We start from the raw sequence: 26,896 nt of genomic DNA, 5'->3' as shown, positions 1-26,896 counted from the left end.
CTAACAGTCTCATGCATAGTGGGAGATGACCGCTGATTTTAAGGCCTTGGCATTTGTTCAGAGCCTTCGTAATCCTTTATTTAACGGTTAAAAAAAACTCACTGGAGTCTAGAATACAATTTTTGGGTATTCCTACTTGAACCTTACCCAATATCAGCACCAGTCAGGTGAGAGCAATCATTCATCGCAATAAACATTCATCAATAATTTAGGATGCGTCCCTAGACCACGATTTCATAGCGATTCGAAATCTACCCTAACCTACAGAAACGCGGTGGAAGATTACCTGGTTCAGCAAACAAGACTTCTAAGAGGAGGGGCTTGGGAGAGGCGGGTCGGGACAACCCAGCGCGAGAATACCCACCAGCGCATGCGCACCTCCTACTGGGTACCTTCCATTTGCTAGATGGGGGAGGCCAGTGAGAAGCAGTCTACAGTTTTTGAATTTCTATTCTTTACCAAAAATTACACTGTGAACAGTACCGTGAATAGTGTGAGAACGTTATTCTCCGAATTCAAAATTAAGGACATTTGGCGTATACTGGCAAAGCAATAGGTGACTTCTCGCATCTTCCCCGTCCCCTGGGACATTGGTGGTCTAGTCCATTCCACAGACTTTCGAGTCCTTGCAGCGGGTCGGGGTTCGAAGGATTGGGCCAATTGCGACTGAAACGTCTTTGGAAGGAGGAAGGGGGTGAGGGAGTATCCCTTTGAGTTCCATTTTTTTCTTTTTCAAGGCGGTAGTGGGGAACGGGGACGTACGAAATACTACCCTCGAAAGCCAACGGATCACAGCTCTCCGAGCAAACTGCCGGGAGGGCGGCGGGAAAAGGGCAAGACGGCAGTAGGGAGAGGGAAGGAGCCAGGAAGCCGCGCGGGAGGGCGCGCGCGCGCGCCCCTTTTTCAGCAGTGTGGCGGGGTCGCACGCACGCCCGCCTCGGCGGCTGGGCGCGGTTTGCGACAGTGGGGGGAGCGGTGGAGGTGGCGGCGGCAGTGGCAACTTTGCGGCAAGCTCCGGCCGGGCTTGCTTGACGGCGGTGTGGCGGAGGCCCCGCCCTAGGCGGCAGGAACCTGGAGGGAGGCGGAGGAATATGTCCGAGAGGGAAGTGTCGACAGCCCCGGCGGGAACAGACATGCCTGCGGCCAAGAAGCAGAAACTGAGCAGCGACGAGAACAGCAATCCGGACCTCTCTGGAGACGAGAATGTGAGTGGAACTCTGAGCAATCTGGATGGGATTCTGGAGTGAAAGTTTTTAATTCTTTTTAAACTGTAGGAGCGGGAGGGTGTTTGTGGGGGGAGGGAGAGATGTCACTCTTTACTCACGAAAGCGCGGGCGTGGAGGAGAAAATCGAACTTTTCTCTGTAGGGCTTTTGAGCTGGGGCTGAGAGCAAGCAGAAACTTGGTGGAGTGTTTTGAGAGAAAGCGTGGTTGGCGGAGGGTCTGAGAGATCTACTCTGAGATCCTTTTGCGTGGATGGGGGGAGTGTTTGGGCCTTTGGGAGATTTAGCGAGAGCGCGGAGCTGAGATTCCAGTAGTTTAAAAGGCAAGTTAGAGATTTTTCTAAGAAAGTTGTGTTACTCTTAAAGGAATTTAGGAACCCTGTCACTCTTAGACCCTACAGACAGGAGGATGGGAAAAGTCGATCTTAAAGAATTTCAGTGACTTTTAAAGGGGATTTTGTGTCTGCTTCTGCCCTGTTCGTGCAGATGGGGGTGTGCCTGACGGTCAGCCGGCTTTTCTTAGGGAGGAACAGAGTTGAGAGGGTCGTCTTCCGACTTGGAGGGGGAAACCGCCCTTGAGAAAGGAATGAAAAGGGACGGTTACTCTTTTGAAAGTTTTTACAAAACTAAAAGGGGACAACCTGGAAGATTTAGGCAACGGTGGTAAAGGTACAAGTCTTTAGGTGTGGCCTCGTGGCCTCGCAAAGTTTAAAGAGTTTTGGCATCCGATTCAAAACTCCGAAATGGATCTTGGTAATCATCTGTTCCCAGATGTGTTTAGGTGAGACTCCAGTAATAATTGAATTGACATGAATTCAGTCTCACGTTTATAAGTTTATATCTAATAAGGTCAGCAAAATGTCTTGACAATTGAAAGATATTAAACTGTTGTAGGAGGGTGGTGTAAGTTCTTCATTTTCTCAGTTTGACTGGTTTTAGTAGAATAAAGGTAACATTTTACACACCCCGGTTTTAAATTTAACATTTCACTACATCATTGATTGAAGCATATACATGGGAAAGAATTCTTTTATTTATTTTTTTTCTTTGCAGGTAGAAGAAAGATATTTATAGGATTGCCAGTTTGCGGGATTTGGACTTGAAATTTCTGGGAAGCTTAGGTTTTGGATGCTACTTTAAATCTTTTTTTTTTTTTTTTTTTTAGTTCTTAATCTTATTACATATATACTGTATAAGTAACATTTTTTATTGTTTTCATTCCAGTCCGTGTAGCCTGTTTTATTTCTGCCTTTTAAAAAATTTCTTTAGGCAGATTAGGTTAGTAATTAGGAATACAGACTGGATCCAAAAGTTAGGTTAAAATTTTCACTGTATTAGTACTTAATGGATGCCTGACCTTGAGCAAGGGACTTGACCTCGTTGCCTCAGTTTCTCATCTTAAAAATGGGCATTATAATGTTTTGTGAGGATTACATGGAGTAGAATAGGAAAAGTACTTAAAAGAGTTCCTGCCTCATAGTAAGTCCTATACAAGTGTTATTTAATTACTATTACTTATTTTGGGATCACATAGTATAGACATAGACAAAATAAATTGAAAGCTTACTTTCTTTTTGTGGACTCTTAAGGAAATATATTCTTTGATGCATTGTAAAGCTATTCACAACCAAATGATTGGATTAAGCCTGTTTTGATTCCTTCATCTCAATGGGGACTTTTAACCTTTTTTGTGCCTTGGACACCTTAATGAATCCTGTGAAGCCTTCTCAGAATAACATTTTTAAATGTATAAAATACAGTATATAAGTTTACTAACAAAATCAACTACAAAATTATAAAGTTAAAATATTTTCTCTAAAAATATTTTTTCAACAAATCTGAGATTTCTTTTAATAATTAAATTTTTTATTAACACATTAAGTAAATAGATCTTGGCAGTAGGTCCGATAGTAATGATGAGCATGGACAAGTTTTTGAGACCTACATCATCTATAATGTGATATAAAAATACCTAATATCCACTGGTGAGAAAGTTACAGCTACAGCAGTAGCACATGTTACCTGCATTATAATAGAAGGAAGTGCTAAATGTGAGATAAAGATGGTGAAAATTAAATTTTGTTTGTTTTTGGCTATTTCAGTTCACAGGTCCTCAGAATTAATCCAGGAACCCCAGATCTAGGACATAGGTTAAGGGGAAGCAGTAAAAGAAGGGAACAGAGAACTCTGTATAATAATGAGTTTAGAAAAAGCTAACAAGAGCAATGGTTTTACTCTTGAGGGAGCTGCATAATGAATAATGACAAGGCCAAAAACAAGTGGGGAAAGAATGTGGTGTTTTTGAATTGGAATTAAGGTAACCTGTGCAGTCGCTACTGATAAATGAATCAAAGAATTGAAAGAACATATTTAAAATTTTTTAAATATGTTCTTTGAGATATAATCGACATGACATTAATTTCAGGTATATAGCATAATGATTTGACATTTGTATACGTTGTGAAATGATCACCACAAAAGTCTACTTAACATCCAGTACGTTTTAAGGTTTTTTTGTAGGTATGTGCCATTTTATTGAACTTTGTAAGATCATGATTACAGAGTAGCTAGCTTCTGGAAGAGAACTAATGGTTACCTGATAGTATCTGGGAATTGAGTCTGGAGATTTGTTTTATGCTTAGGTAACCTGTAGCCAGATTAAGGGACAGTACTCAGTGTGTAATTGTTGGGCAAATGAAGGTCATAGTACCATATCTGTTGCACATTATCATTACATACTTTGAGGAGGGACCAAGGTGGAAATCAGCCTGTATACATATTAGACACTTAGTAAAGGTTTGATTTTAATTTAAAGATACAATGAAAGCATTGTGACTATTGCATTTCCATTTGAGTCCATCTTGGTTTGCCTTTGGAGAAGGTGAGTAAATTAAGTGGTCAAAAGTAAAGGAAGAAAAAAAATGCAATGTGTCCTGTTATTGACAGTGTTTGTGTGGCTTCTTGATTAGCAGTTGAATTTTTAGCCCGAATGTAAAGAAGCTCCTGAATAACTGTAATAGTTTTAATATTTCTCTAGTGTTAAAAGATAATTCCCAGGAAAAAGTAAGTGAACACATGTTAAAATTTTTATTTTGCTCATTTGAGAAAACTGAGCACATGTAAGTCAAACATCACAAATTTATATGGATTTAAAGGAGTGTAGAAGTGAAATTGCAAATGGAGACAAAAACTTTCAGAGTGGAAGGAAAGACATTTTGAATTTCTACCTTTAGAGACAGAATTTGCACTACCAGTTATCTACAACTTAAAAGGAATGTAAGATTGTTCAAAGGCTACTGAGAGGGCTAGAATCTGATAAAGTGGAAGAATGCAGTTTTCCACTGAAATATAAAATCATTTTCTACACTAAATTTAACTGTAAATGCAACTAACTAAAAGGTTAGGATTTGGGAGAGAGAAAAGCAGTGATTTCAGCCTAGGAACTGAACTTTAAAATTTTACATTTTCTAATTCTGTAAAGGTTGATTATATTTACATTAAATTACTATTCAATTTTTTCATTTTTTTATCAAGCACCTATCGTGTACCATCTATCCACTTCATTCCTTATTTCACCCCAGATAATCAGTATGTTTCAGAATAATTGCATTTTTTAAAAAAGCTCATTTTGGTAGGACAGTTTGTATTTTTGAAAACCACTCCCCAAAACAATTGTATAATAATACTTTTTTGTTTTTAAATGAAATTTTTATGTAGTTTTGCCACACTGGTTAATTTTGACCTTTGTGTAGTATAAAACCAGTTTTAGGAAGCAGTAGGTTACAAATAGCCCCAAAGGCAATGAATGGTTCCTAGACTGTTCTCATAGCTGTTAATAGACACTCTATGAAAAAAAGGCTAACTCTGGAATGAAGTTAAGTAAATACTGCCCTAAGGTGATTGGGTTAAATATATTCCAAAGAACACATTGGAGTCTGTAATCAAAGAAAATAGTGAAATTCTCTTCTGAGATTAGAGGGCCATTAATAAATTTGTGGACTGGAGATGAGGTATAAATTAAGTGAATTTTCAAGGCTTCCTGGAGCCATTCGTACATTTGGAAGGAGTTTATAGTGTTTCTGGAGTTCTAATGTATTTAGAAGTATTATTTGAGAGTGCTATGAGTCAAATCTCACTTGTACATAATGTGTAGGACTTTTTAAAAATTCTAAATAGTTTAAATATTATAAATAAGCAGAATTTGAATAACAGGATTTTCAGAAACTGCATCTGAAGTAGGAAACACTAATAGTTCAGCCTTAAATGGCCACCCTAACTACCTCCACGCTCCAAAGTGAGCAGCAGTCAAATAAATAATGAAGACATGCAGTTAAGTCAGATTTAGGAGTCACAGCTTTAAGTTTGAATTCCTAACAAACAAGAAATCACTTAGGCTCTCTCTTACATTTCTTTATAATAATTCTTTGAAGAGCTATAAAGGACCAGTACCTTGTTATTTAAAGATAGTACTATTATGACCATTATCATTCTGATTAGCTGCTTTTTTGTTTATATTTTTGATGAAATATCATATATCCACAAATCCTAATGTGTAGCTGGTTTGCTTTTTATCCTTTGGAAACAGGAATAAAATTTTCCATTTCTTGCAGAACTTATTCTTTTTAGGTCATTTGCTGCCTAAGTACAGTATTGCTGTTTTAAGTAATTTTTTCTAATTTACTGCTTACAGGATGATGCTATCAGTATAGAAAGTGGTACAAACACTGAACGCCCTGATACACCTACAAATACGCCAAATGCGCCTGGAAGGAAAAGTTGGGGGAAGGGAAAATGGAAATCAAAGAAATGCAAATATTCTTTCAAATGTGTAAATAGCCTCAAGGTATGTGCAAAAAGAAGATCCTGTGGACTCAATGCTAGCCTTTAGAATTATTTCTCAGTGGTAAACATTTTGTGCTCAAGATACTCTGTCAAGTTAAAAATATTTTTAAATTACAATACTTTGAAATTTTTTTGTAGCGCACACTGCATAGTTATTATAATCCATTCCACATCTGTTTAGCTTTTTTTGTTTTAACTTAAATGTGTAATACCTAGTACTGCAGGCTGTTTTTTTTCTTTGTATTGAAATAAAATGTTTTAGAAAATGTTAATCTTCATACTTAGATAAAACTTAAAAAAACATAAGTTACTCACTTCCTGGTACTTGTTACTTAAAAAGAAGTGAATGTAACTCATTAACTTAGAGCTAGCATAAATTGAAACAGATGTCTTAGTTTCTGCAGTTCAAAAGATATAACTCCTATCCTTTATTTGTAATTGTTTCCAAAGAAAAAGTATTTAAGTTTAAACTTTTGAATATTCCATATTTGTAGAAAGGTGGTTGGAGTTATTTCAATTACTGCTTCCTCAAAAGCATTTTTATTTATAAAAGGGATTACTGATATTATTTAAAATGTTTTCCTTTATGCGTATTCGTTTTCTGTTTTAAATTTAGGGGTACTTTCCCTCTGCTGCAGAAAAATATACATTACATTATCTTGTAGGTTAAAATCTTTTCTAAATATCTAAATACACTTTTTAGGCAAAGTCTTCAGAAAGCATAGACAACTATGGTTGGAAAGCCAAAGTTTTATAATTTCATGTTAATATTTAGTTATATTAACCTATAACTAAATCTTATGTCATAATGATATTATGTCTGGAAGGTGGTTTTAAATGTTGGTTAAATATTTTGATTAAATATCTCAAAGCTTAAAGCTGTGGTTTTTCAAGGGATGAGAAATGAAAGTTTACACTTTAAAAGCGAAAATAGTGCCTTCAAGTGAATATGACAGTTACTGTTAAATGCCAAGAGATTGTCAATAAAATTCTAAGGCTGAAAAATAACTTTGTGAACAAAGTCGTGAACTTGTTTTTTATATGCCTCTTTATAGCCTCCTGGTAACTAAAGTTATAGTCCATTGCCTCCCCTAGCCCCCATTGTTCAGTTACAAAACATGTTCATTATAAAACTTCTTGGAATGTTTTTCTTTTAGGAACCGATTTCAGGATTATTTTAAATTGTTTTGTAGGGCTACTAAAAAGCAGTGATTTGATTGGAGTCTGATATGCTTTGTTTTACAAAGAAAAAATTAAACCTAATTAACTTTGGCAAGTACTAGAGAAGTTGTATTAATTCTTAGGTCATTTTTTAGTTTCCTCTTTCAGAAAAATAAATTTTGTCCTTCTGTCCTGAGATTATTAGATGCATCTGCCACAATTATCCAGTTTATTTTGATTGAGAATATGGTTGGGTGTAAGAAAATAGAAGGGAAATTTCAAAGTATTTTCATAGATAAATGCTTGTTGCTTCTGATTTAAGTTGTTAATTGTTATAAAACTATCATATACCAATATTTTAAAATGTGAAAGTCAGTTTATGTATATTACAAAATAGTGGCTTGCATTTTGGAAAAAAGTTTTAAGGGGGTGGTCAGTTTACTACCATTTTTTGCTTTCTAAAAGATATTAATTTTTCTTTCATAATTATTTTATAGGAAGATCATAATCAACCATTGTTTGGAGTTCAGTTCAACTGGCACAGTAAAGAAGGAGATCCACTAGTGTTTGCAACTGTAGGAAGCAACAGAGTGAGTGTTAAGGGATCTGTTAGGCGTTTGGCTTGATCATCAGACTGTGGTGTTAATAAAATTTTGAAATGTAATCGTTTTGAAATGAGTTTTGTAGAACTGGTTTGACAATGTTATGTAAAATATGAAGCATTATAGAAATTGTCTTGAGTGGCTGAAATAGCTGCTCTTTTTGGGAAATGATTTTAATAGTTATAATTTGGAAAAGAAGTCTATAATTTCTTAAAAATAAATATAATTTAGTGGCTCCCCCTAAATGCAAGCGTAAATCCAGTGGATTTATATAGTAGTTATTGAAAGTGTTTTTTAATATTTGCAGTAAACATTTGGTTGTTTTATTTTTATTTAAGGAAGTCAAGAGTATCTTGAACTGAGATAAGTGCATTGAAAAAGCTGTGCCGGGCACCTGTTAATGTGAACCATCACCATTAAACTTTTTAATTGAACTTGGGGCTGAACTTGTAGATTGCAAAGACTTATTCTATTTACATCTAAATCAATGGAGAACAGGAATATTCCCCAGTGATTTCTAGAGAGTATCAGTTTTCTTATTAATTGAAATCACCACAGGGAAAAGTTGCCCTGTCTTTATTAGGTAACATCTTGGATATACATCAATACTGTATTAGGAGTTACAAGAAGTAATATAGAAATAGATTGGTGTATTAGAAAAAGGAAGAAATACATTAGCTGGATATGGGTTGACAAGAAATACAAATCACTTACTCTAGCTATCGCCCAAGAAGGGAAGAGGGAGTAAATCTGAGAGATGTTCTATAAGTTATTTTAATTGAGTAAAATAAAATTTTATGCCTCATAACTCTGGGGCTGCTGATAGACAAGACAAAGGGCAAAGAATGCAGTAATGTCAGAGTCCTGTACCTCCAATTGTCAATACTGTCATCAGTTTGATACTCCTCTAGGCTATTGCTATCAAAAGCATTTGTGGTTACAAGATAATCATTAACTAGAAGGCTTTGATATGCTAACTAAGGACAGTGAGGTTGGTCAAAGGCCATAGCATGAAAGGACACAGAGATGATTTTTCTTCACATCTGCATCTATACACTTATATTTGTTTTCTGTTTCTCAGTGTGGGTATTCTGTTCCCAATCAAAATTAACTTAATAACAAGGGAGTTGTTAGTAGTATAATTATTTAATATAGTCTAGAAATTATGTAATACCTTAGACTTTATAATAGTTTTTCTCATTAATGTTTAGTAAAGATTAGTTTTTAAATGTCTATAATAGCTTTCTTAAGTTAAAGGAGCTATTTTAAAGCAGTAGTTTCTGTAGTATCTTAGATACAGTTGTGACTAAAATATGTGTGAAAGCTAAAGTACCTGTTTCTATATTTGAGATAAAATTTACTATGTTTTGTTTTTATTAGGTTACTTTATATGAATGTCATTCACAAGGCGAAATCCGGTTGTTGCAATCCTATGTGGATGCTGATGTATCCTTTCCTGGGTTTTCTATATCTCTGACTAAAGAAAGTGACTTTGAATAAGTACAGTGAAACTTTTCAAAATTAATTATTTCCCTAAAGTTACATTGTTCTTTCTTAACTGTAACCAATTCTGTTCCTTCACTACCATCCAGATTTCTATTATCTAGTTATCCAGTCTTCCTGGATTCCTAGAAATCCATTGTAGGGTGGATATGAGGGAGGAGGGTGCAGAAGGCTGGAAATGAGCATTGGAAATCCAGTAATAGAAAAATGATAAGAGAGTAACTAAAACCTCCTGTTTTTTTTGACCTTGAATTTTATCATTTCAGAGTAGTTACTACATTGATGAACTTGGATTGATCAGAAGCTGTTGACCGGCAGTCATACCAAGTATATGATCAACTAGTTCTATAGGAAAAAAATAAACATGGCGCGGTTTATGGAATAAATATTGCAAAATATAGATTTGTAAGAAAAAGATTTAAGCCAGAGGGTTCGATAGTAGTCAAAGCTTGGTGATGTTTTTTTCCATATCCATTTAAAAAACTTAGCAAACGGGAAAAGACATGGCCATTCAGTCTTTCCAAGATGATATGAAGGGAAGTGACCTGTAGCCATATTGGGAAGCTCACACAGGAAAAGGTGGAAAATTAGATATTTATGTTTAGAGGCAAATAGAAGTATTGAGATATATCAAAGATCTGTAAAGTACAGCTCCTGTGGCTGGCCATCTGTTTATTTTTGCTTTTTTTATTGAGGTAATGGGCCCCCTATTTTTGTAAATAAAGTTTTATTTGGATATAACCATACCTGTTCATTTACGTACTGTCCGTGGCTGCTTTCTAAAGACAAAGTTTTGCCAACAGCTAAATAGCAATCAGCTATTTAGTGGAAGGACTGGTTTTGTTTGATCATTTGGTATAGATTTTAGGCATAAAAATCTCCATCGTTTAAATCTGGAAGTATAAAGAGAAATAAGAACTTTTATGACAAAAACTTTAGCAGAAGTTCTTTAGAGGTTTCCCTGTGTGGTAACTGTTGATATGTTTAATTTTCAAAAACAAATTACATTTCTTAACTGGCATTCTTAGGCAGATGAAAACTTTTATACTTGTGCATGGACATATGACAGCAATACAAGCCATCCTCTGCTTGCTGTGGCTGGGTCTAGAGGCATAATTAGGATAATTAATCCCATAACAATGCAGTGCATAAAGGTGGGTTTTCTGGTTAATTTGTAGATTAGCTTTGAATGTATACCTGGGAAAACTTGTTATGTTGAATTGAAAACTAATGGAATCAATGTATAATTTATCATTTGATTTGTACTTTGTTTATTGCACCCTTTAGACAAGTCTTTTGAGACATTTGTCACATTCGAGTAATGCAAAATAAGGAATAAGTGGGAAAATACTTGCAATTTTTGTTTTGAATCATTTACCTTCTGCCTTGCTTTATTCTGAGAGGCCCTAAATGAGCAATAATAGAAGAGTGGAGTCAAGAGTACCTTGTAGAGCAGGGGTCCCCAATCCCAGTCTGTGGCCTGTTAGGAACCAGGCCGTACAGCAGGAGGTGAGCAGCAGAAGAGCAAGCAAAGCTTCATCTATATTCGCAGCTGCTCCCTAGCACTTACATCACCATCTCAGCTCCACCTCAGATCATCAGGCATTAGATTCTCACAGGAGCACCAGTCCCTGGTGCTAAAAAGGTTGGGAACCTCTGTTGTAGAGGACTGAAAGTTGAAGCCTTAGAAGTTGATAACTAAGTTTTGCAAATCACTTTAGATATTTTTAACTATGGGGGCACAGCAGACTCCTTGCCTCAGCTAATCCAATCAAATCAGAATACCTGTAGGTGGGACTTAATCATCTTTTTTTTTTTTTCCAAATCTGTTGGGCAATTTTAATACACAGCCAAGTTTGAGAACTGCTACTTTGAGTGAAAATATTTTTCCATTCTCTTAAGATTAATGAAAGAATTTATTTTTATGTGAGAGATGATATATTTTAAATTTATTGTAGCACTATGTTGGCCATGGAAATGCTATCAATGAGCTGAAATTCCACCCAAGAGATCCAAATCTTCTCCTGTCAGTCAGCAAAGGTAAGCAAATGTTATAGTCTTGGTTATTTGGAAATGATTATTTTTTAAGAGACAAACTATTATAAGGAAAATAGCTAAATTTAAAAATTTGTAACGGTAAGTTTTACTAGGAAAATCACGGGCTACATTAGCATCCTCATACTAAAAATTGGGGAAAGGAAATGTAAAATACAGTTACATCAAATGAAATAATTGGTACTGAGAATTAGTTATTTTACTCTTATTTACCATATTGGAGTATGATAATTCTAGAGCTTTATCCTCAACTAAATCATTGTATTAATAAACTTTATTAATTTTAAGTGGCAGATCACCAAGTTATGATATTTGTAAGTTTTTATAAGCTTTGCAAGTCATCACTGTGATTAAGCAATAATGAGAAAATTCATATTATATATTTTAAAACTTTTTATAAAGGATTCCCTATAGGATTCTTTAAAATACTAATTTTTCAACATAGGATCTTTGAAATATTTCCCATATTTAACATTGCCTTACTCTTTATGTCTGTATCGTAATTGTAAGTTTATTATGAGTCAGGCTCTGAAACAATTTGGGTTCTTAAAAGCTACATTCTATTCTTGACTGCCCTGTTAAATATTCCCAAATATTTAACATTGCCTTACTCTTTATGTCTGTATCGTAATTGTAAGTTTATTATGAGTCAGGCTCTGAAACAATTTGGGTTCTTAAAAGCTACATTCTATTCTTGACTGCCCTTTTTTTTTTTTCCATTTCTGCATTATTCTAGTCAAGTTTATTCTTAAAGGCTTGTCCTGTCTATAACCTCCCTTCTACAATCCGCTCTTATTAAAAGATGTCCTCAGATTAAAACAAAAAAATATTTCTTATATTTGGAAATTGACACCTGAGAAGAGCTGATAACTTTTTTTGATAACAGTAGCTGAACTCAGGTATTCTAAGTGACAGAGGCCATAATGCTTCACTTGTTCTAAATGTTACAACTTTTTAACTCTGCTCTTCCCCCTTGTGTCAGTAAGAACATTTTTTTTAATCAAATAGCCCTTGAAAATGAATAGGAATTTTGATGCAAACAGTACCCTCAAGAAAGTGAAAAAGACAACCTATAGAATAGGAGAAAATATTTGCAAATCATACATCTAATAAGGGACTTATATCAAGAGTACTTATATTTTAAGAAGGCATCCAAATTAAAAAATGGGCAAAAAGGTTGAACGTTTTTTCCAAAGAACATACTCAAATACCGATGAGCAAATGAAAAGGCACTCAGTATCCTTAATCATTGGAGAAATGCAAGTCAAAAACAATGGGATACTACTTCATACCTATTTAGGATGGCTATAACCAAAAAAGATAATAACATGTTGACTAGAATGTGAAGAAATTGGAGCCCCCACCCCTATATTGCTGTTGGGAATGTGGCAGTTCCAGAGTAAAAAACACTGGCAACAAGTAAAACATAGAATTACTACTCAGGTGTGTGTGCATGTGTGCATGTTGTGCGCGTGCGCACAGGCACGCATTCAAAAAAGTGAAAACAAATATCTGTATAAATATATCTACACAGTTGGAATCAAGAAATTATTTTTATGGCTTTGCTGGTTTCCATTATGTATTAACAATGTATTACAATGTATTAGTGTAATACATACATTGTAATTAATAAGTGCTGTAATTAGTATATACATTATAATAAGCAACAAGTACATTGTAATTATATGCAATATATTAATATTCATCTACATGTTGGCATTTATATTAATTGTTGCTGTATACTATTTTGTTGCTAATGTTTAGTAGTTATATAATTCTTTAAAGGGCTGTGATACTATAAATTATGTCAGGATATATGTAGGTTTCAATCCTGTTTTTGGATTTACTATAGAAATCTTGTAAATTTTATAAATCTTATGGATCTACTCAGTCCTCTTCAATGTGTAAGTGTGACTGGTGGAGGACAGCTAGTATTTTGTTCTATGGCGTGATGTAAAAATTAGTCAAATTCCTTTAAATTCGTAAGTATTTAATTATTTCAAGCATATCTTCATCAAATTAGGATATTATTTAAAATAAATTATGTGAAATAAGTTTAAAATATTTTTAAGGCCACATATTTTTGAAAGCTCATACCTCGTTGAATCTCTATGTGACGAAATATTAAGTTGCTATATAATATATATTTCATTCTTAGTCTTTACTGTGCATAAATAAGTCCAAACTTTTGTAATTTTACTTTGTTAAAGCTGTTTTGCAAGTCCACAGTAAATGAATGACAAAAATTTTTCCTAATTGTTTTATGTCTATACTAGATCATGCCTTACGATTATGGAATATCCAAACGGACACACTCGTGGCAATATTTGGAGGTGTAGAAGGGCACAGAGATGAAGTTCTAAGTGCTGTAAGTTGAATGTTGCAGGGCAAGGACTTTCAGGTGCACATAGTTGTGAACAACCCCCATGGAGCTCTTATTAGGAAGCATATGGGTTTTTTTTTCATACAGCCTGGCAGGCAGCCATTTCATTTACTTGTGACATGCAAGGTTTATCTTACATGTGAAGGAATAAGGCAAATAAGGTTCTTTGTGTTTTATTGGTACTTTTTTATATCAGTGCCTGGATTCTTATGAAAGAATACTATGAACTTGTTCTTTTCCTTTATTGATCTAAAATCCCCAAGTTAACTTTTATTTTATTGTTTCTCATTTATTAAAGAAAAGATTCACCTACTTAGCAATTAAAAAACTCATCTTTTATTTGAAGTTAAAATATATAAGTTACCCATTTTTAGGAAATGTTTTGTGCTCATACTGAATTTTAGATCACTTCTCTTTGATGTCATGGTATTATGTTCTAATGTATTTTATAATGATATGATACAGGAATTTCTAGTCAGGTTTCAGTTTTTTACATTATTTTTAGCTTTACTTAAGTTCTATATATAGCTAACTTAATTAGTAATTTTACAGCTATTCAGTTCTTTTTCATTAAAGAGGCATCATTTTTTGAAGCATATAGGATTTTAATTGGAGATACTAAATATCCCTATAGTTGGAGTTTATATGCTTTTGTGAGAATCATACCTACCTTAATATACCCTGGCAATGTAGATTTTCTAGAAGTCGCAGTAGCATTCTCCATCTGGCATTATAAGTTAAAGAGCCAAAACTAACATTCTTTATTAAGAATTCTAAATTGCAGTAATTAGGAAAAGTAACAGCAACCAGACTTGTGAATTCAATAAACACCAACCTAAAAACTCTTAGGCTCTTGTGAAACATTGTTCATGTTTAATTAAACATTAGATTAATAGAATATCTAGATTACTAAGGAAAATATCTTCCTTAAATAGAACTCTACTGTTATTTCTTAAAATGAGTGCAGGAGACAGTCTGTATCTCTTCTCTATAATACAAGAGTTCACTGCTTAGAAGGATTGATGTGTGAGTGAGATTACATTAACGCATGTGTTACATGTACTAAATTAAACAGCATTTCTGTACCTCGGTGTCTTATCTATGAAATGAGGTGGAATAAAGTTAACAAGTGATCATCTGTTAGGTACCTATTAAAAATTAGTAAACAGCAAATAAAAATCTTTAAATGTTATTTACTTTAAGACAATTTTTTTTTTTTTCATTTAAAAAGTAAACTCTAAAACCAATGTACCTGAAGTTTTTTATTTAGATATACAGGTGTAAAATAAAATTTTAACCATTTAAGGACTCGATGTCAATTTCATCGCTTTATCAGGGCTGGACAAAGAAAAGTAATATAACTTCAGGTTTTTATGTCCATACCTCAGCATTTGCTTTACTTTCAAAATCAAGCAAAGGAAATATTTTAAAGATAATTAAATAGAAAAAAACAATTCAAACACTCTACTTTCTTGCCTTCCATATTGTATAAGCTCATGTACTGTGGTGATGACAAATCACTTAAAACTAAATCTTGACAGCAGTAAAAACTGTTTTATGTCTTACACAGATGAAACCCAAAATGTTACTGTTGTGCTTTGAAATACAATTTTCACAATAGTGTGTATCAGGTGAAAATTGGATACTATAATTTGGAAAAATAATTTAAACATTTAATTGTAGCTTTTCTGTTTTACATACAGGATTATGATCTTTTGGGTGAAAAAATTATGTCCTGTGGTATGGATCACTCTCTTAAACTTTGGAGGATCAATTCAAAGAGAATGATTAATGCAATTAAGGAATCTTATGATTATAACCCAAATAAAACTAACAGGTAACATCATAGTACTTAAGACAATTTTCTATCTCATGCTGTTAAATAGATGAGTTTTACTTTTTCTAAAATTATTATATACGTCCCCAACACTGAGTTTAGAAATCCTTCTTTTAATCATTTGAAGGTATAATTTAGATACCATAAAAATTCACTGGTTTTCTTTAGAAGTCATTTATTTTTAATCTATTTGTGATTTATATTCAAAATGCCCTTTAAATTTTGTTTTCACTGACTTATTAGCATATTTGACTTACCTTTATTTGGGTATACATATGCTTGGCCTTTTAAGATAAAAATTTTCAGCCTCTTAAACTTAAGTGGAATAGAGCAAAGACTCTTCAGAATAATGTTAATAGCATTATTTGCCAATGCTAAATTCTAACTCAAGACAGTAAATCGTACTTGTGTTTTAAATGGGGTTCTTAGCTTTAATTCATGATGATAATCCTATCCCTTAATTGATGTTCATTTCATTAAATGGAGAGAATTCAAAAACAGGAGCCTTGCTCCATGGGACTAAGATGTGGGAACTGCTGTTTTCATAATATATTTTTGAAATGCCTCAGTTCTTAATTCAGTAACTCTTTTCAGAACACTTTCACTGTAACTATCATATTTTTGTATATATTAACTTTGTTTGCACTTTTGTATTTAGCAAGAGCTAAAGTTTATTTTCTAGTTATCAAGCCAGATTATTAACAGATTGTTAGTAAAATTTGTAATCGTCAGTAAATATTTCAAGGCACTAACATTCTTCAGACCTCAGTGGCCTCTAAGGATTGCTACAACTTTCAGATTTCTATTGTAAACACCAAGGGCTAGTACAATACCAAATTTATGTTTTTATATTTTCTGGAGCTCTAGAATACGTAGAAATTATATTTCATAGTTTAAAGAAAATAACAGGGAGTTATGCTGATCTTAAGACAGGTTTAACCATAGATTATAATATGTATTTGCTTTAAAAGCAATCAACATAATTATGGCAGGGTTAGGGATTTATATCAGATCATCAATAACATTTTAATGTTTTAATAAAGAAAAGAATCCAGAATTGGAACAAATGTTTGAAATGAATCAGCCCAGTATCCTTTTTACATATGAGCCAAAAGTAAAGAGAGGACATGTGTGTTGCCTAAAGTATAATTCATGGCATATCAGACTTTTATAGTTATTTCAGTATAAATGTAAACTGAACCATTTACTAGATTAGAAATGTTAGGTGTATTTTTAATTAACTTCAGAATTGGTAGCAATTTCTCTAGCTCACAAACATCTGTAAGGAAAAAAGTGGCACCATATTTTACTTTCTTAAATAAAAGTCCTAATAAATGTCAAATTCCTGTCAGATACCATTTTCAAAAATGGTTACTCAAGGAAGGACTTTCATGTAATCTTTAGCAGCCTTTGGAATGATGTGTTATTGTTCCTAGAAAAATGATTATCTTTTGAAATAATCCAGATGCGTTGACTTTCACAGGCTAATTTTAAAGAATTGAGTAGGTGGCTTTCTATTTTCTATGAGAAACTTTTTCAGCTCTGTTACCAGATATTTTTGCTTATCATTGGTTAGGATAGCCAGAATTGGAGCAATGAAAATTGGCCTGCATATAGCAAGGTAGGAAGATGCAATTTATATAAATGAAAGTTTGTGGGTTAAAAACAAAATTGAAGTGAGAGCCAATAGTGGAATAAAATATGAAAACCAAAATAAAATGAGACTTCAGCTCTCAATAAACAGACAAGGTATTCACTTTTCTAGGAACACACAAATCAGTTGTATATTTTATTTTTCAAAGTCTTATAAATCAAAAAATAAAATGCGATTCTATTCTTTTTTTCTCTGAACTTTTGACATTTCCATTTCAGGCCATTTATTTCTCAGAAAATTCACTTTCCTGACTTTTCTACCAGAGACATACATAGGAATTATGTCGATTGTGTGCGATGGTTAGGTGATTTGATACTTTCCAAGGTATGGTAACTACTGTTAAGATGTAATTCCATTGTGTGAGTTAGAACTTTTTAGGGAGCATCATTTTTTATGCAGTTTGGTAAATTGGATGGCAGATGGGAAATTGCTTTTTTTTTTTTTTTTAAGTCTCATGATATTTTGATAGATTTTTGGAAACTTGTTTTAGGCATAAAACATCCCAATGAATTATATATAATTTGTGCTCTAGTAAAATGAAAAATGTTAATTTGTAAGGTGATGGTGTTCTCAGATATCCAATGTTATAAAATAACCAGTATCTAAAGCCAGTAGATTTTTTTTTTTAATGTTTGTGTCCATTTCAGTAAACTTTCATGTGTAAAAACAGACAGCTGTAGTTGGCTTATGGACGTTCGTTTGCCAACCCCTTCCCTGGAGTGTTGATATACATATATATGTATATGTATATATGTCAAATTTTTTTGCTGATAATTTAGAGAAGTTGTTGGTGATGTCATGTGAACATTTAGGATCGTCAAATTTGGAGAAATTGCTATCCAGTTTCTTTCCTTGTGTGGATTTCAGGGCATTTCATATTTTCTTGGGCAGAGCCTGATTTATTTTTTTATTGACCTTGCAGATACAGTTTTACTTTTTTTATTTTTTTTATTTTTTAGCTTTTGATCTTGAAATTAGATTCAAAGGAAGTTTTCAAAGATAGTATGGTAGGGTCCCATATTGCCCTTCATCCAATTTCCTCTAGTGGTTACATCTTACATATAACTATAATACAATATTAAATCCAGGAAATTGACACCGTATAATGTGTGTGTGTAGTTCTATGTCATTTTATCATGTGATTTTGTCATTTCAAGAATGTTACACTATGGGGCGTTAAAGATTGTTTTTTTTTTGTTTTTGTTTTTTTTGTTTGTTTTTTTTTTTATTCACTCAGTATAATGCCATCCAAGTTGTGTGTATCAATCGCTTTCCCTTTTTATTGCTGGGTAGTATTCCATGGTATGGGATGTACCACAGTTCATTTAGCCATTGATCTATTGTAGGACATTTCGGTCCTTTCCAGATTGGGGCTATTACAAATAAAGCTGCTAATGAACAATCGTGTACAGGTTTTGTGTGGACTTAAGTTTTCATTTCTCTGGGATAAATGCCTAGAAGGGCAATTGCTGGGTCATGGTTAAGTTTGTTTAGTTTTTTAAGAAACTGCCAAACTATTTTCCAGAGTGGCCGTGCCATTTTACATTCCCACCAGAAATGTATGAAAGATCGAGTGTCTCGGAATCTTCGCCGGCATTTGGTATTGTCACTATTTTTTATTTTAGCTGTTCTGATAGGTGTGTAGTGATATCTCATCGTGGTCTTAATTTGCATTTCCCTGATGGCTAGTGATGTTGAACATCTTTTTCATGTGCTTATTTACCATCCATATATCCTTTTCGATGATGTCTCTTTATATCTTTTCCTCATTTTCTAATTAGATTGGTTTTGTTTTTATTTTTACTGTTGAGTTTTGAGAGTTCTTAATATATTCGAAATATGAATCCTGTGTCAGATACATACTTTGCAGGTATTTCCTTCTAGTCTGTAGCTTTTCTTTTCATCCTCTTAAAAAGATCTTTTACATAGCAAATATTTCTAATTTTGATGAAGTTCAAGTTATTTTTTTTTTTTAAATTATTTTATGGATCATGCTTTTGATGTTGTCTTTAAATGCTCTTCACCAAGCCATAGATCCTAAAGATTTTCTCCTGTGTTTTCTTCAAAAAGTTTTATAGTGTTATGTTTTATATTAAATATATGATCCATTTTAAGTTAATTTTTACATGAAGTTTAGTAGTTTATTTTTTGCCTATAGATATCCAATTGTTTCAGCAACATTTATTGAAAGACTGTTCTTTTTCCTTTGAATTGCTTTTGTATTTTTGTCATAATTGTTCGGCCATACTTGTGTGAGGCTGTTTCTGGTTTTTCTATTCTGTTCCCTCCACCAGTACTATATAAACAGTCTTGATTCCTCTAGCTCTATAATAAGTTCTGGAGTGGGTTAGTGTGATTTCTTCCATTTTATTACTCTTTTCCAAAATTACTTTAGCTACTCTAGTTTCTTTGCCTTTCCATAGAAATTTTAGAATAATCTTGTCTGCATTTATAGAAAATCTTGCTGAGTTTTTTTTTTCTTTTTGAAGGGGGAGGGAAGCTTTTGATCAGAATTGTATTAAACCAATGTATCAGTTTGGTGGGGATTTACTGTCAGTCTTCTAATTCATGAACATGGTATGTCTGTCTGTCCATTTATTTAGATCTTTGACTTTTATGATTAGTATTTTGTAGTTTTTAACAGATAAGTTCTATACCTGCTTTGTTAGACTGATACCTAAGTATTTCTTTTTTGAGTGATTATAAATGGTATTTCTAGTTTTCCAGTTCTGTGTTCATTGCTAGAATATAGAAATATAGTTGATTTTTGCATATTAATCTTGAATCCTGTGACTTATTTGACTTTATTTCTAGAATTGTTTTTTGTTAATTAGTTTGTATTTTCTACATAGATCATCTTGACATCTGCAAATAGGGACACTGTTATGTCTTCTTTTCTGATCTGGATGCATTTTATTTCCTTTTCTTGCCTTATTGTACTGGCAAACTTCCAGTACTATGTTGATTAGCAGTGTCAAGCCTTGTTAAGAGCAGACATTGTTTGACTTGTTTCTGAGGTTAAGGGTAATTCAGTTTTTCACAGTTAACGTTTATTAGCTGTATGTTTTTGGTAGATGTTGTCTATCAAGTTAAGAAATGTCTCCCTTTTTCTAATTTTCTGAGCGTTCTATGAATGGGCGCTGAATTTTGTTAAATGCATTTTGTACATCAGTTGATGTAATCATGTGGTTTTCTTGAGCCCGTTAATGCAGTAAATTTCGTTGCTTGGTTAAGGTGTATATATAATTCTTTTATAAGTTGCTGAATTCTTTTTGCTAATATTTTGTTAAAGATTTTTGTGTCTGTATTCATTGAGGTATGATATTGATCTGAAGTTTTCTTTTTTGTACACTTTTTGTTCGATTTTGGTATTGATAATACTGACTCCATAAAATGAATTTCAAGTCTTCCCTCCTATGGAAGAGATTACATGGAATTAGTGTTATTTCTTTAATGGCTTGTAGAATTCTCCATATAAGTCTCCTGGGCCTAAAAAGTTTTGAGGGAGGTGTTTAAGATCCCAAATTCTATTTCCTTAATAGTGAAAGGGTTATTCAAATTATTTCATATCGCATGAGTTGTAGTTTGTGCTGTTTGAAGAATGGGTTCATTCCATCTAATGTAAAATACATGTGTATAGAGTTTGTAGTATTCCTTTATTCTTTGGTATCTGCAAGGTCTCTAGCCCATGTTTCATTTCTGAAATTGATAATTTGTCTTTTTTTTTTTTTTTTTAGTCAGTTCTGCGAGGGTGTTAATTTTTTGAATCTCATTTGCTGTGGATATGTTTTACTCTATTGCTAGTTTCTTAAGGTGGGAGTTTAGATTTTTGAGTTGAGACTTTTATTATTCAATGAGACCTCTCTTTCCTAGTGTAAGCATTTGGTGCTATGAATGTCCCTGTTAGCACTGCTTAGTTGCATTTCACAAATGAAATATGTTTTGTTTCTAGGTATTGGGAGATTTTGTTATTTTCATGTTGAATTCTAGTTTGATTCTCTTGTGGTCAGAACATACTCTATGATTTTGATTCTTTTAAATTTTTGTGTGATTTGTTTCATGACCCTATTTTCATTATGTTCCATGTAAGCTTGAAAAGAACGTTTATTTGCTGTTGGGTGTAGTGTTCTGTAAATATCAGATCCTATTGGTTGATAATGTAGTAGAATTTGTCTATATCTTAGTTGATTTTCTCTCTACTTGTTTTATTAATTATTGATAGGTGTTGAATATCCAGCAATAATTGGATTTTCCAGTTTTGTGACATCTTGCTGTTGGTGCTTACACATTTAGTGTGGCTATCTCTTGATGGTTTAACCTTTTTATCATTATGTAATGTTCACCTCTATAATTTTATTCGCTTTAAAGTCTCCTGTATCTGGTAGTAATATAGCCATTTTTGCTTTCTTCTGATTAATGCTTGCTTGGTATATTTTTTCCAATTTTTACTTTTAATCTGAAGTGAGTTTCTTCTGGATGGCATATAGTTGGGTCTTACTTTTTATCCACCCCATTAAACTGTCTTAGTTATATATTCAGACCATTTATATTTGAGCCTTACCGTATCAGTTATTAAGTCTGCCATTTAATTTTTTCCATTTTCTAATTTCTCTAGGTTTCCCCCCCCAACTTCCTATGAGTTATGTGAATATATTTTAGAATTCCATTTTGATTTGTCTATACTGTTTTTGAGTATATTTCTTTGTGTAGCTTTTTTGGTGTTTGCCTTACTATATATTTTTATATATGTATATAATAAATATATATTTAACTGTATCATTTTACCACTTCAAAAAAAGGTATAGAAACTTTAATTTACATCCCTTTGTCCTCCATAATCGTCTTAAATCCCTTTACAGTTAAGAACTACATCGAATAGTATTACCATTTTTGCTTCAACCATCAAATGTAATTTAAAAACTCAAGTGGAAAAGAACACTATTGTGTTTACTCATTTTGCTTTTTCCATTGTTCTTTCTTCCTTCCCGAACTTCCAAGATTCCTTCTTATACCCTTTTTTTTCCCCCTTTTTTTCCCATAAAACTTCCTCTAGCCATTTTTTTAGGGTAGGTCTGCTGGTGAAAAATTCTTAGTTTTTCTTATTCTGAGCATGTCCTCATTTCCCCTTCATTCCTTAAAGGTATATTCACTGAATATAGGATTTTGTGTTGACAGTACTTTTCTTTAAGCATTTGAAAAATGTTGTGCCCCCTCTTTTTGATCTCTTTGGTTTCTGATGAGAAATCTGCCACTATTAGAATTGTTTTTTCCTATGGGTAAGATGTTCTTTCTATCTTGACAGCTTTCAGGAATTTGTGTTTAGTTTTCAGAAATTTGACTACGATGTATCTTGATACAGATTTCTTTGCGTTTACCTTATTGGGGTTCACTTACCTTCTTAAGTCTGTAATAGGTTTATGTCTTAAGTGTGTCTGTAATTGCTCATTGAAGCATTTTTATGATGGCTGCTTTCAAGTTCTTGTCAGATAGTTCTAACATCTATGTCATCTCTATTGGCATCTATTCTCTTTTCTCATTAAAGTTGAGATTTTTATGTTTCCTGGTATGATGAGTGATTTTTCATTGAGATCTGGATATTTTGAGTATTATGTTATGAAACTCAGGATCTTATTTAGATATCCTATAGTGGGCTCCCTCTGATAAATTTTCAACTGGGGAAGGGGAGCGCCACTTCATGATTGACAGATAGCAAGTGAAGTAAGTCTAGGTTCCCCACTTGATTGACTTGGTGATGGTGTTTCATAACTGTTGGGTTGGGAGTTGAGGCTTTCCACTCACTGGGCCTTAGGAGAATGCTACTCTAGCAGGAGGGGCTAACATGAGTCATTAGTGCTCCACAGATAGTCTCCACTAATACTGTATGTAGGTGGTGGTGGTAGGTGGTTGTGGATATCCTGACTCTACTTGGTGTTCTCTGATACCACCCTAGCCAGAGGGAAAGAGGAGAGTCATCTCATTACCATAAAGTGCCGGAGGAAATCAAGGGTATTATGTACTTGAGGTGCTTAGTTACCACCTGAGAAGGGTTTCCCACTGAGTCTTTGCTGGTTCAAATGGATGCAAGTCCACAGTTGCCCTCCGCCCCGCCCCCGCCTGTGGTATTTGGCCGTAGTAGAGCATTTGTCTGAAAATTTTCTCTCTCAGTAGGTTGCCACTTTCCTGGTCCCTTGTTGGGTTTGTTGAGTTGCTGCCTTCTCTAGCATCCAGTCTGAGATACATAAATGAGGGAAAAGAAAACCAGGGAACTTAATTTCCGTCATGTCCCAGGATTCCTAATCAGTCTGCCTCCTCTCAGACTTTTAAGCTGTACTTAGTGGGACAAATAGGGGAAAGTACATTTACTATTTGGCTTTGTAAGCAGAAATTAAAAGGCCCTAAAGTTTTTGCTTTTAGAACTTAATCAGATAGTAGGAAAAGATTTCTGCATTTTATTTAGGTGGGAAGCTAAACTGAATGAATTATATTGGTGATCTCAAACCTGGCTCTGTATCAGAATCATTAAGAGAACATTGTAAAAATAGATTCCTAGACCTTATCATACCCAGAGATTCTAAATCTGGCACAAGGACCTAGGAATTTGTAATTCTAACAGTTCTCTAGATGATTTTGAGTGCAGTCATCCATTAGTGTGAGTGAATCCTTTAAACTCCCTGTGCTGTAGTTCTCCATGAAGGGACTCTACTAATTAAGGATAATTTACCAGCATAGTCAGTAAGAAGCACTTGAACAGCTATTTTACAATTCTGCTTTGGCCTCCTGTCTCAGCTTCTGATTCAATAGGGTTGGGGCCAAGATGAGTTGATAAAACTACAGGCTGTTGATACAATTGTGCACTTAGATAAGAGTCATCAGATAAGGTGATCTCTAAGGTACTTTACAGTAAAGAACTTATGTAATATATATAGCCCTGGGAATTTATATAATCTAAAAAAGGCAGAGAAGAAAAACACAGCTACCCCCCAACCCCCCAGCCATCTTCCTGTGGCCCTACTGTTAAACTGTATTTTAAATATCCAGTCAGCCCTACAGGACTGCCACATGTGGTTGTGTAGGCTTTGTCCTGTGAAACTTCAAGAGGCAGTCTTCACCTACAGCAGGAATTTTTAGTCCTGGCTGTACTGTGGTGCATTGTAAGATGTTGAGCAGCTTCTCTGGCCTGTATTCAGCAGAGGCCAGAGACATTGCCATTGTCTCTTAACTTGCAAACCACTGGGCTACACGGTAATATTAATAATGTCCGCTGTTTTGTAAATTTTCTTCCATTGTACTCTTTACCACTTGCTGCTTGAGTAGAATTTGTGCAGATTTGGTATTAAGAGGATAGGGAAGGTATAATTCAGCCTATTTCAGTCCCATCCCCATATAAATGTCTTAATGTTAAAACTGCTGCTTTTATGCCTTCTATATAATCCAGTCTCTAAGGTCCTTTTTATGGATTTGTTAGCTTTCCTGTGGCTGCTATTGAGTATCTACCACGTAGCACAGACACTGAGGAAGAGGATTAATAGTTACCAAGATAAAAGGAACCATAAAGGGTTAGAAGTGTAGTGAACAAGTTGGATGGAGAAAGATGAAACTAGTAAAGTAAGCAGGGGCCATATTGAAGAGCCATATATTGTAATACAGTGTAATTTTACCTTTGCTATAAAACACTTCAAGTCTCTGGATGCTAAAGTATCTAGAGCTGAATTTGGTTTGTAAGAGAATTTGTGACTTCCAAAATGAATAGGCTCCAGATAATGCTTTTGGTCAAAATCTGTTGATAATCAGACTTCTTGTTCTCTGTCAATATAAATGAATGTATATCACTGTACTTAGTAGATGGATAACCAGGTTCTACGAGCTGTCAATTCTAAAATGATAGTAGGGAAAAAGCTTTGTTTCAACATTTTTAATTCAGATATGCAAGTAATATTTCTTTTTTTCTCATGTCTCTTTTTTGAAGTCTTGTGAAAACGCCATTGTGTGCTGGAAACCTGGCAAAATGGAAGACGATATAGATAAAATTAAGCCCAGTGAGTCTAATGTGACTATTCTTGGGCGATTTGATTACAGCCAGTGTGACATTTGGTACATGAGGTTTTCTATGGATTTCTGGCAAAAGGTAGAAACATTTTTACATTTTAAAATTATTTGACTTAAAACCATGCTAATAGTTTTCTGTTTTGCATCTGTGTTCTCTTTAAGAATCTGCCTTGGTTTGTATTATTTGCTTTGGCCATTGATGTTACTTATTCTACCCTTGTGGCTCTGCACACCATCTGTGGTTATCAAAAATAAAATTGACATGTGTCAGTGGCGACAGTTAGGTGTTTACTTTCCATAACATGTGTTACTAAGACTTAATGTTTTGGTGATTGGTGCTAAGATTTTTTGTGTTTTTTTTTCTCCTAGAAAAACTTCGGGAAAAAATCAACATGGGAGATACTCTAGTTATCTAAAATTTTAAAGAAATTTGGTGTTAGGATTTTGTTGGAACAGATTACCTGGGTATTTATAAGAAAGCTTTGATGGAGCTTTCTATAGCTTTTGCTACAGTTTTAAGGCAAAATAAAGAGTACATACTAACAATATAAATTGTAAAACCCTTCATAAATTTTTTTAAAAAATGCCTTCTTAATTTACTCAAGACACCTATGAAGCATTAATTGCTCTTTATCTCCACTTAAAATCAGGAATATATGTTGCAAAGAAGTAATCAAGAACAAAGCCAAAGCTTGGTGCTGAAGTGTTTTTGAAATAAGGAAGATGTTTTAGGATTTCTCGAAATCTTTAATAGCTTATTTTAATAATTTTGTTTTTTAAAACGTTTCTACAGATGCTTGCATTGGGCAATCAGGTTGGCAAACTTTACGTTTGGGATTTAGAAGTAGAAGATCCTCATAAAGCCAAGTAAGTATTTAGAAATTTCTGTTCATAATTTCTGCCTTTTTTTCAAAATGTTAAGCCAGATATAAGTAATTGATACTTGCAAGGCCATCTTTAAGCCTTTTGTAACATTTACATGTCTCAGTATTTTGAAGTATTTTTATTCTAATGATTGTTTTTCATGAGTACCTTGATAACATCTTATTTCTCTTGATGTAAGTTAAAAGGTGCCTCTTGAATTTAAAATATACCCAAATTTTATGAAATTTAAGATTGAGCTTATAGTATATTCAGGTTTCAGTTGCTTTCTGTATGACATGGAATATCTTCATTTTCTAATTCATTGTTTTAAGTTGGATACTGATGACATTATGTATGTATAGTATTTAACCTGTTGTCGTGTTTTCTCCCTAGGTGTACAACATTGACTCATCATAAATGTGGTGCTGCTATTCGACAAACCAGTTTTAGCAGGGATAGCAGCATTCTTATAGCTGTTTGTGATGATGCCAGTATTTGGCGCTGGGACCGACTTCGATAAAATACTTTTTCCTAATAAAAATGAGTGTGTTTTCTGTGTACAGTAGAGTTAATGTATCTTGCTAGTAAGGGCACCTAGAGCATTTAGAGTTGTCTTTCAGCATTCAATCAGGCTGAGCTGAATGTAGTGATGTTTACATTGTTTACACTCTTTGTACTGTCTCCTGCTCAGACTCTACTGCTTTTAATAAAAATTTATTTTTATAAA

General features: G+C 33.8%; 1 protein-coding gene across 2 annotated transcripts; it reads left to right on the top strand.

Moving 5' to 3' along the window:
* The first annotated feature begins 605 nt into the window (after positions 1–605).
* On the top strand, positions 606–26,896 carry EED (embryonic ectoderm development). 2 transcript variants are annotated; one of them, XM_016160389.2, is made up of 13 exons: positions 611–1,205; positions 5,913–6,065; positions 7,723–7,815; positions 9,208–9,273; positions 10,359–10,484; positions 11,289–11,370; positions 13,662–13,753; positions 15,472–15,605; positions 17,478–17,583; positions 18,785–18,859; positions 25,226–25,384; positions 26,099–26,172; positions 26,563–26,896. In XM_016160389.2, the coding sequence occupies exons 1-13, from the start codon at positions 1,092–1,094 to the stop codon at positions 26,687–26,689; spliced, it is 1,401 nt and encodes a 466-aa protein (XP_016015875.1). In that variant the 5' UTR covers positions 611–1,091; the 3' UTR covers positions 26,690–26,896. The 2 variants fall into 2 exon arrangements, with proteins under 2 accessions (XP_016015876.1, XP_016015875.1); XM_016160390.2 differs by lacking the exon at positions 18,785–18,859 and having other exon boundaries at positions 606–1,205.

This window comes from Rousettus aegyptiacus, unplaced genomic scaffold (assembly GCF_014176215.1).
Source record: "Rousettus aegyptiacus isolate mRouAeg1 unplaced genomic scaffold, mRouAeg1.p scaffold_m13_p_5, whole genome shotgun sequence".
Taxonomy (NCBI): Eukaryota; Metazoa; Chordata; class Mammalia; order Chiroptera; family Pteropodidae; genus Rousettus; species Rousettus aegyptiacus.
The sequence above is the reverse complement of the archived record's forward strand: the minus strand, read 5'-3'. Positions and strand labels throughout refer to the sequence as shown.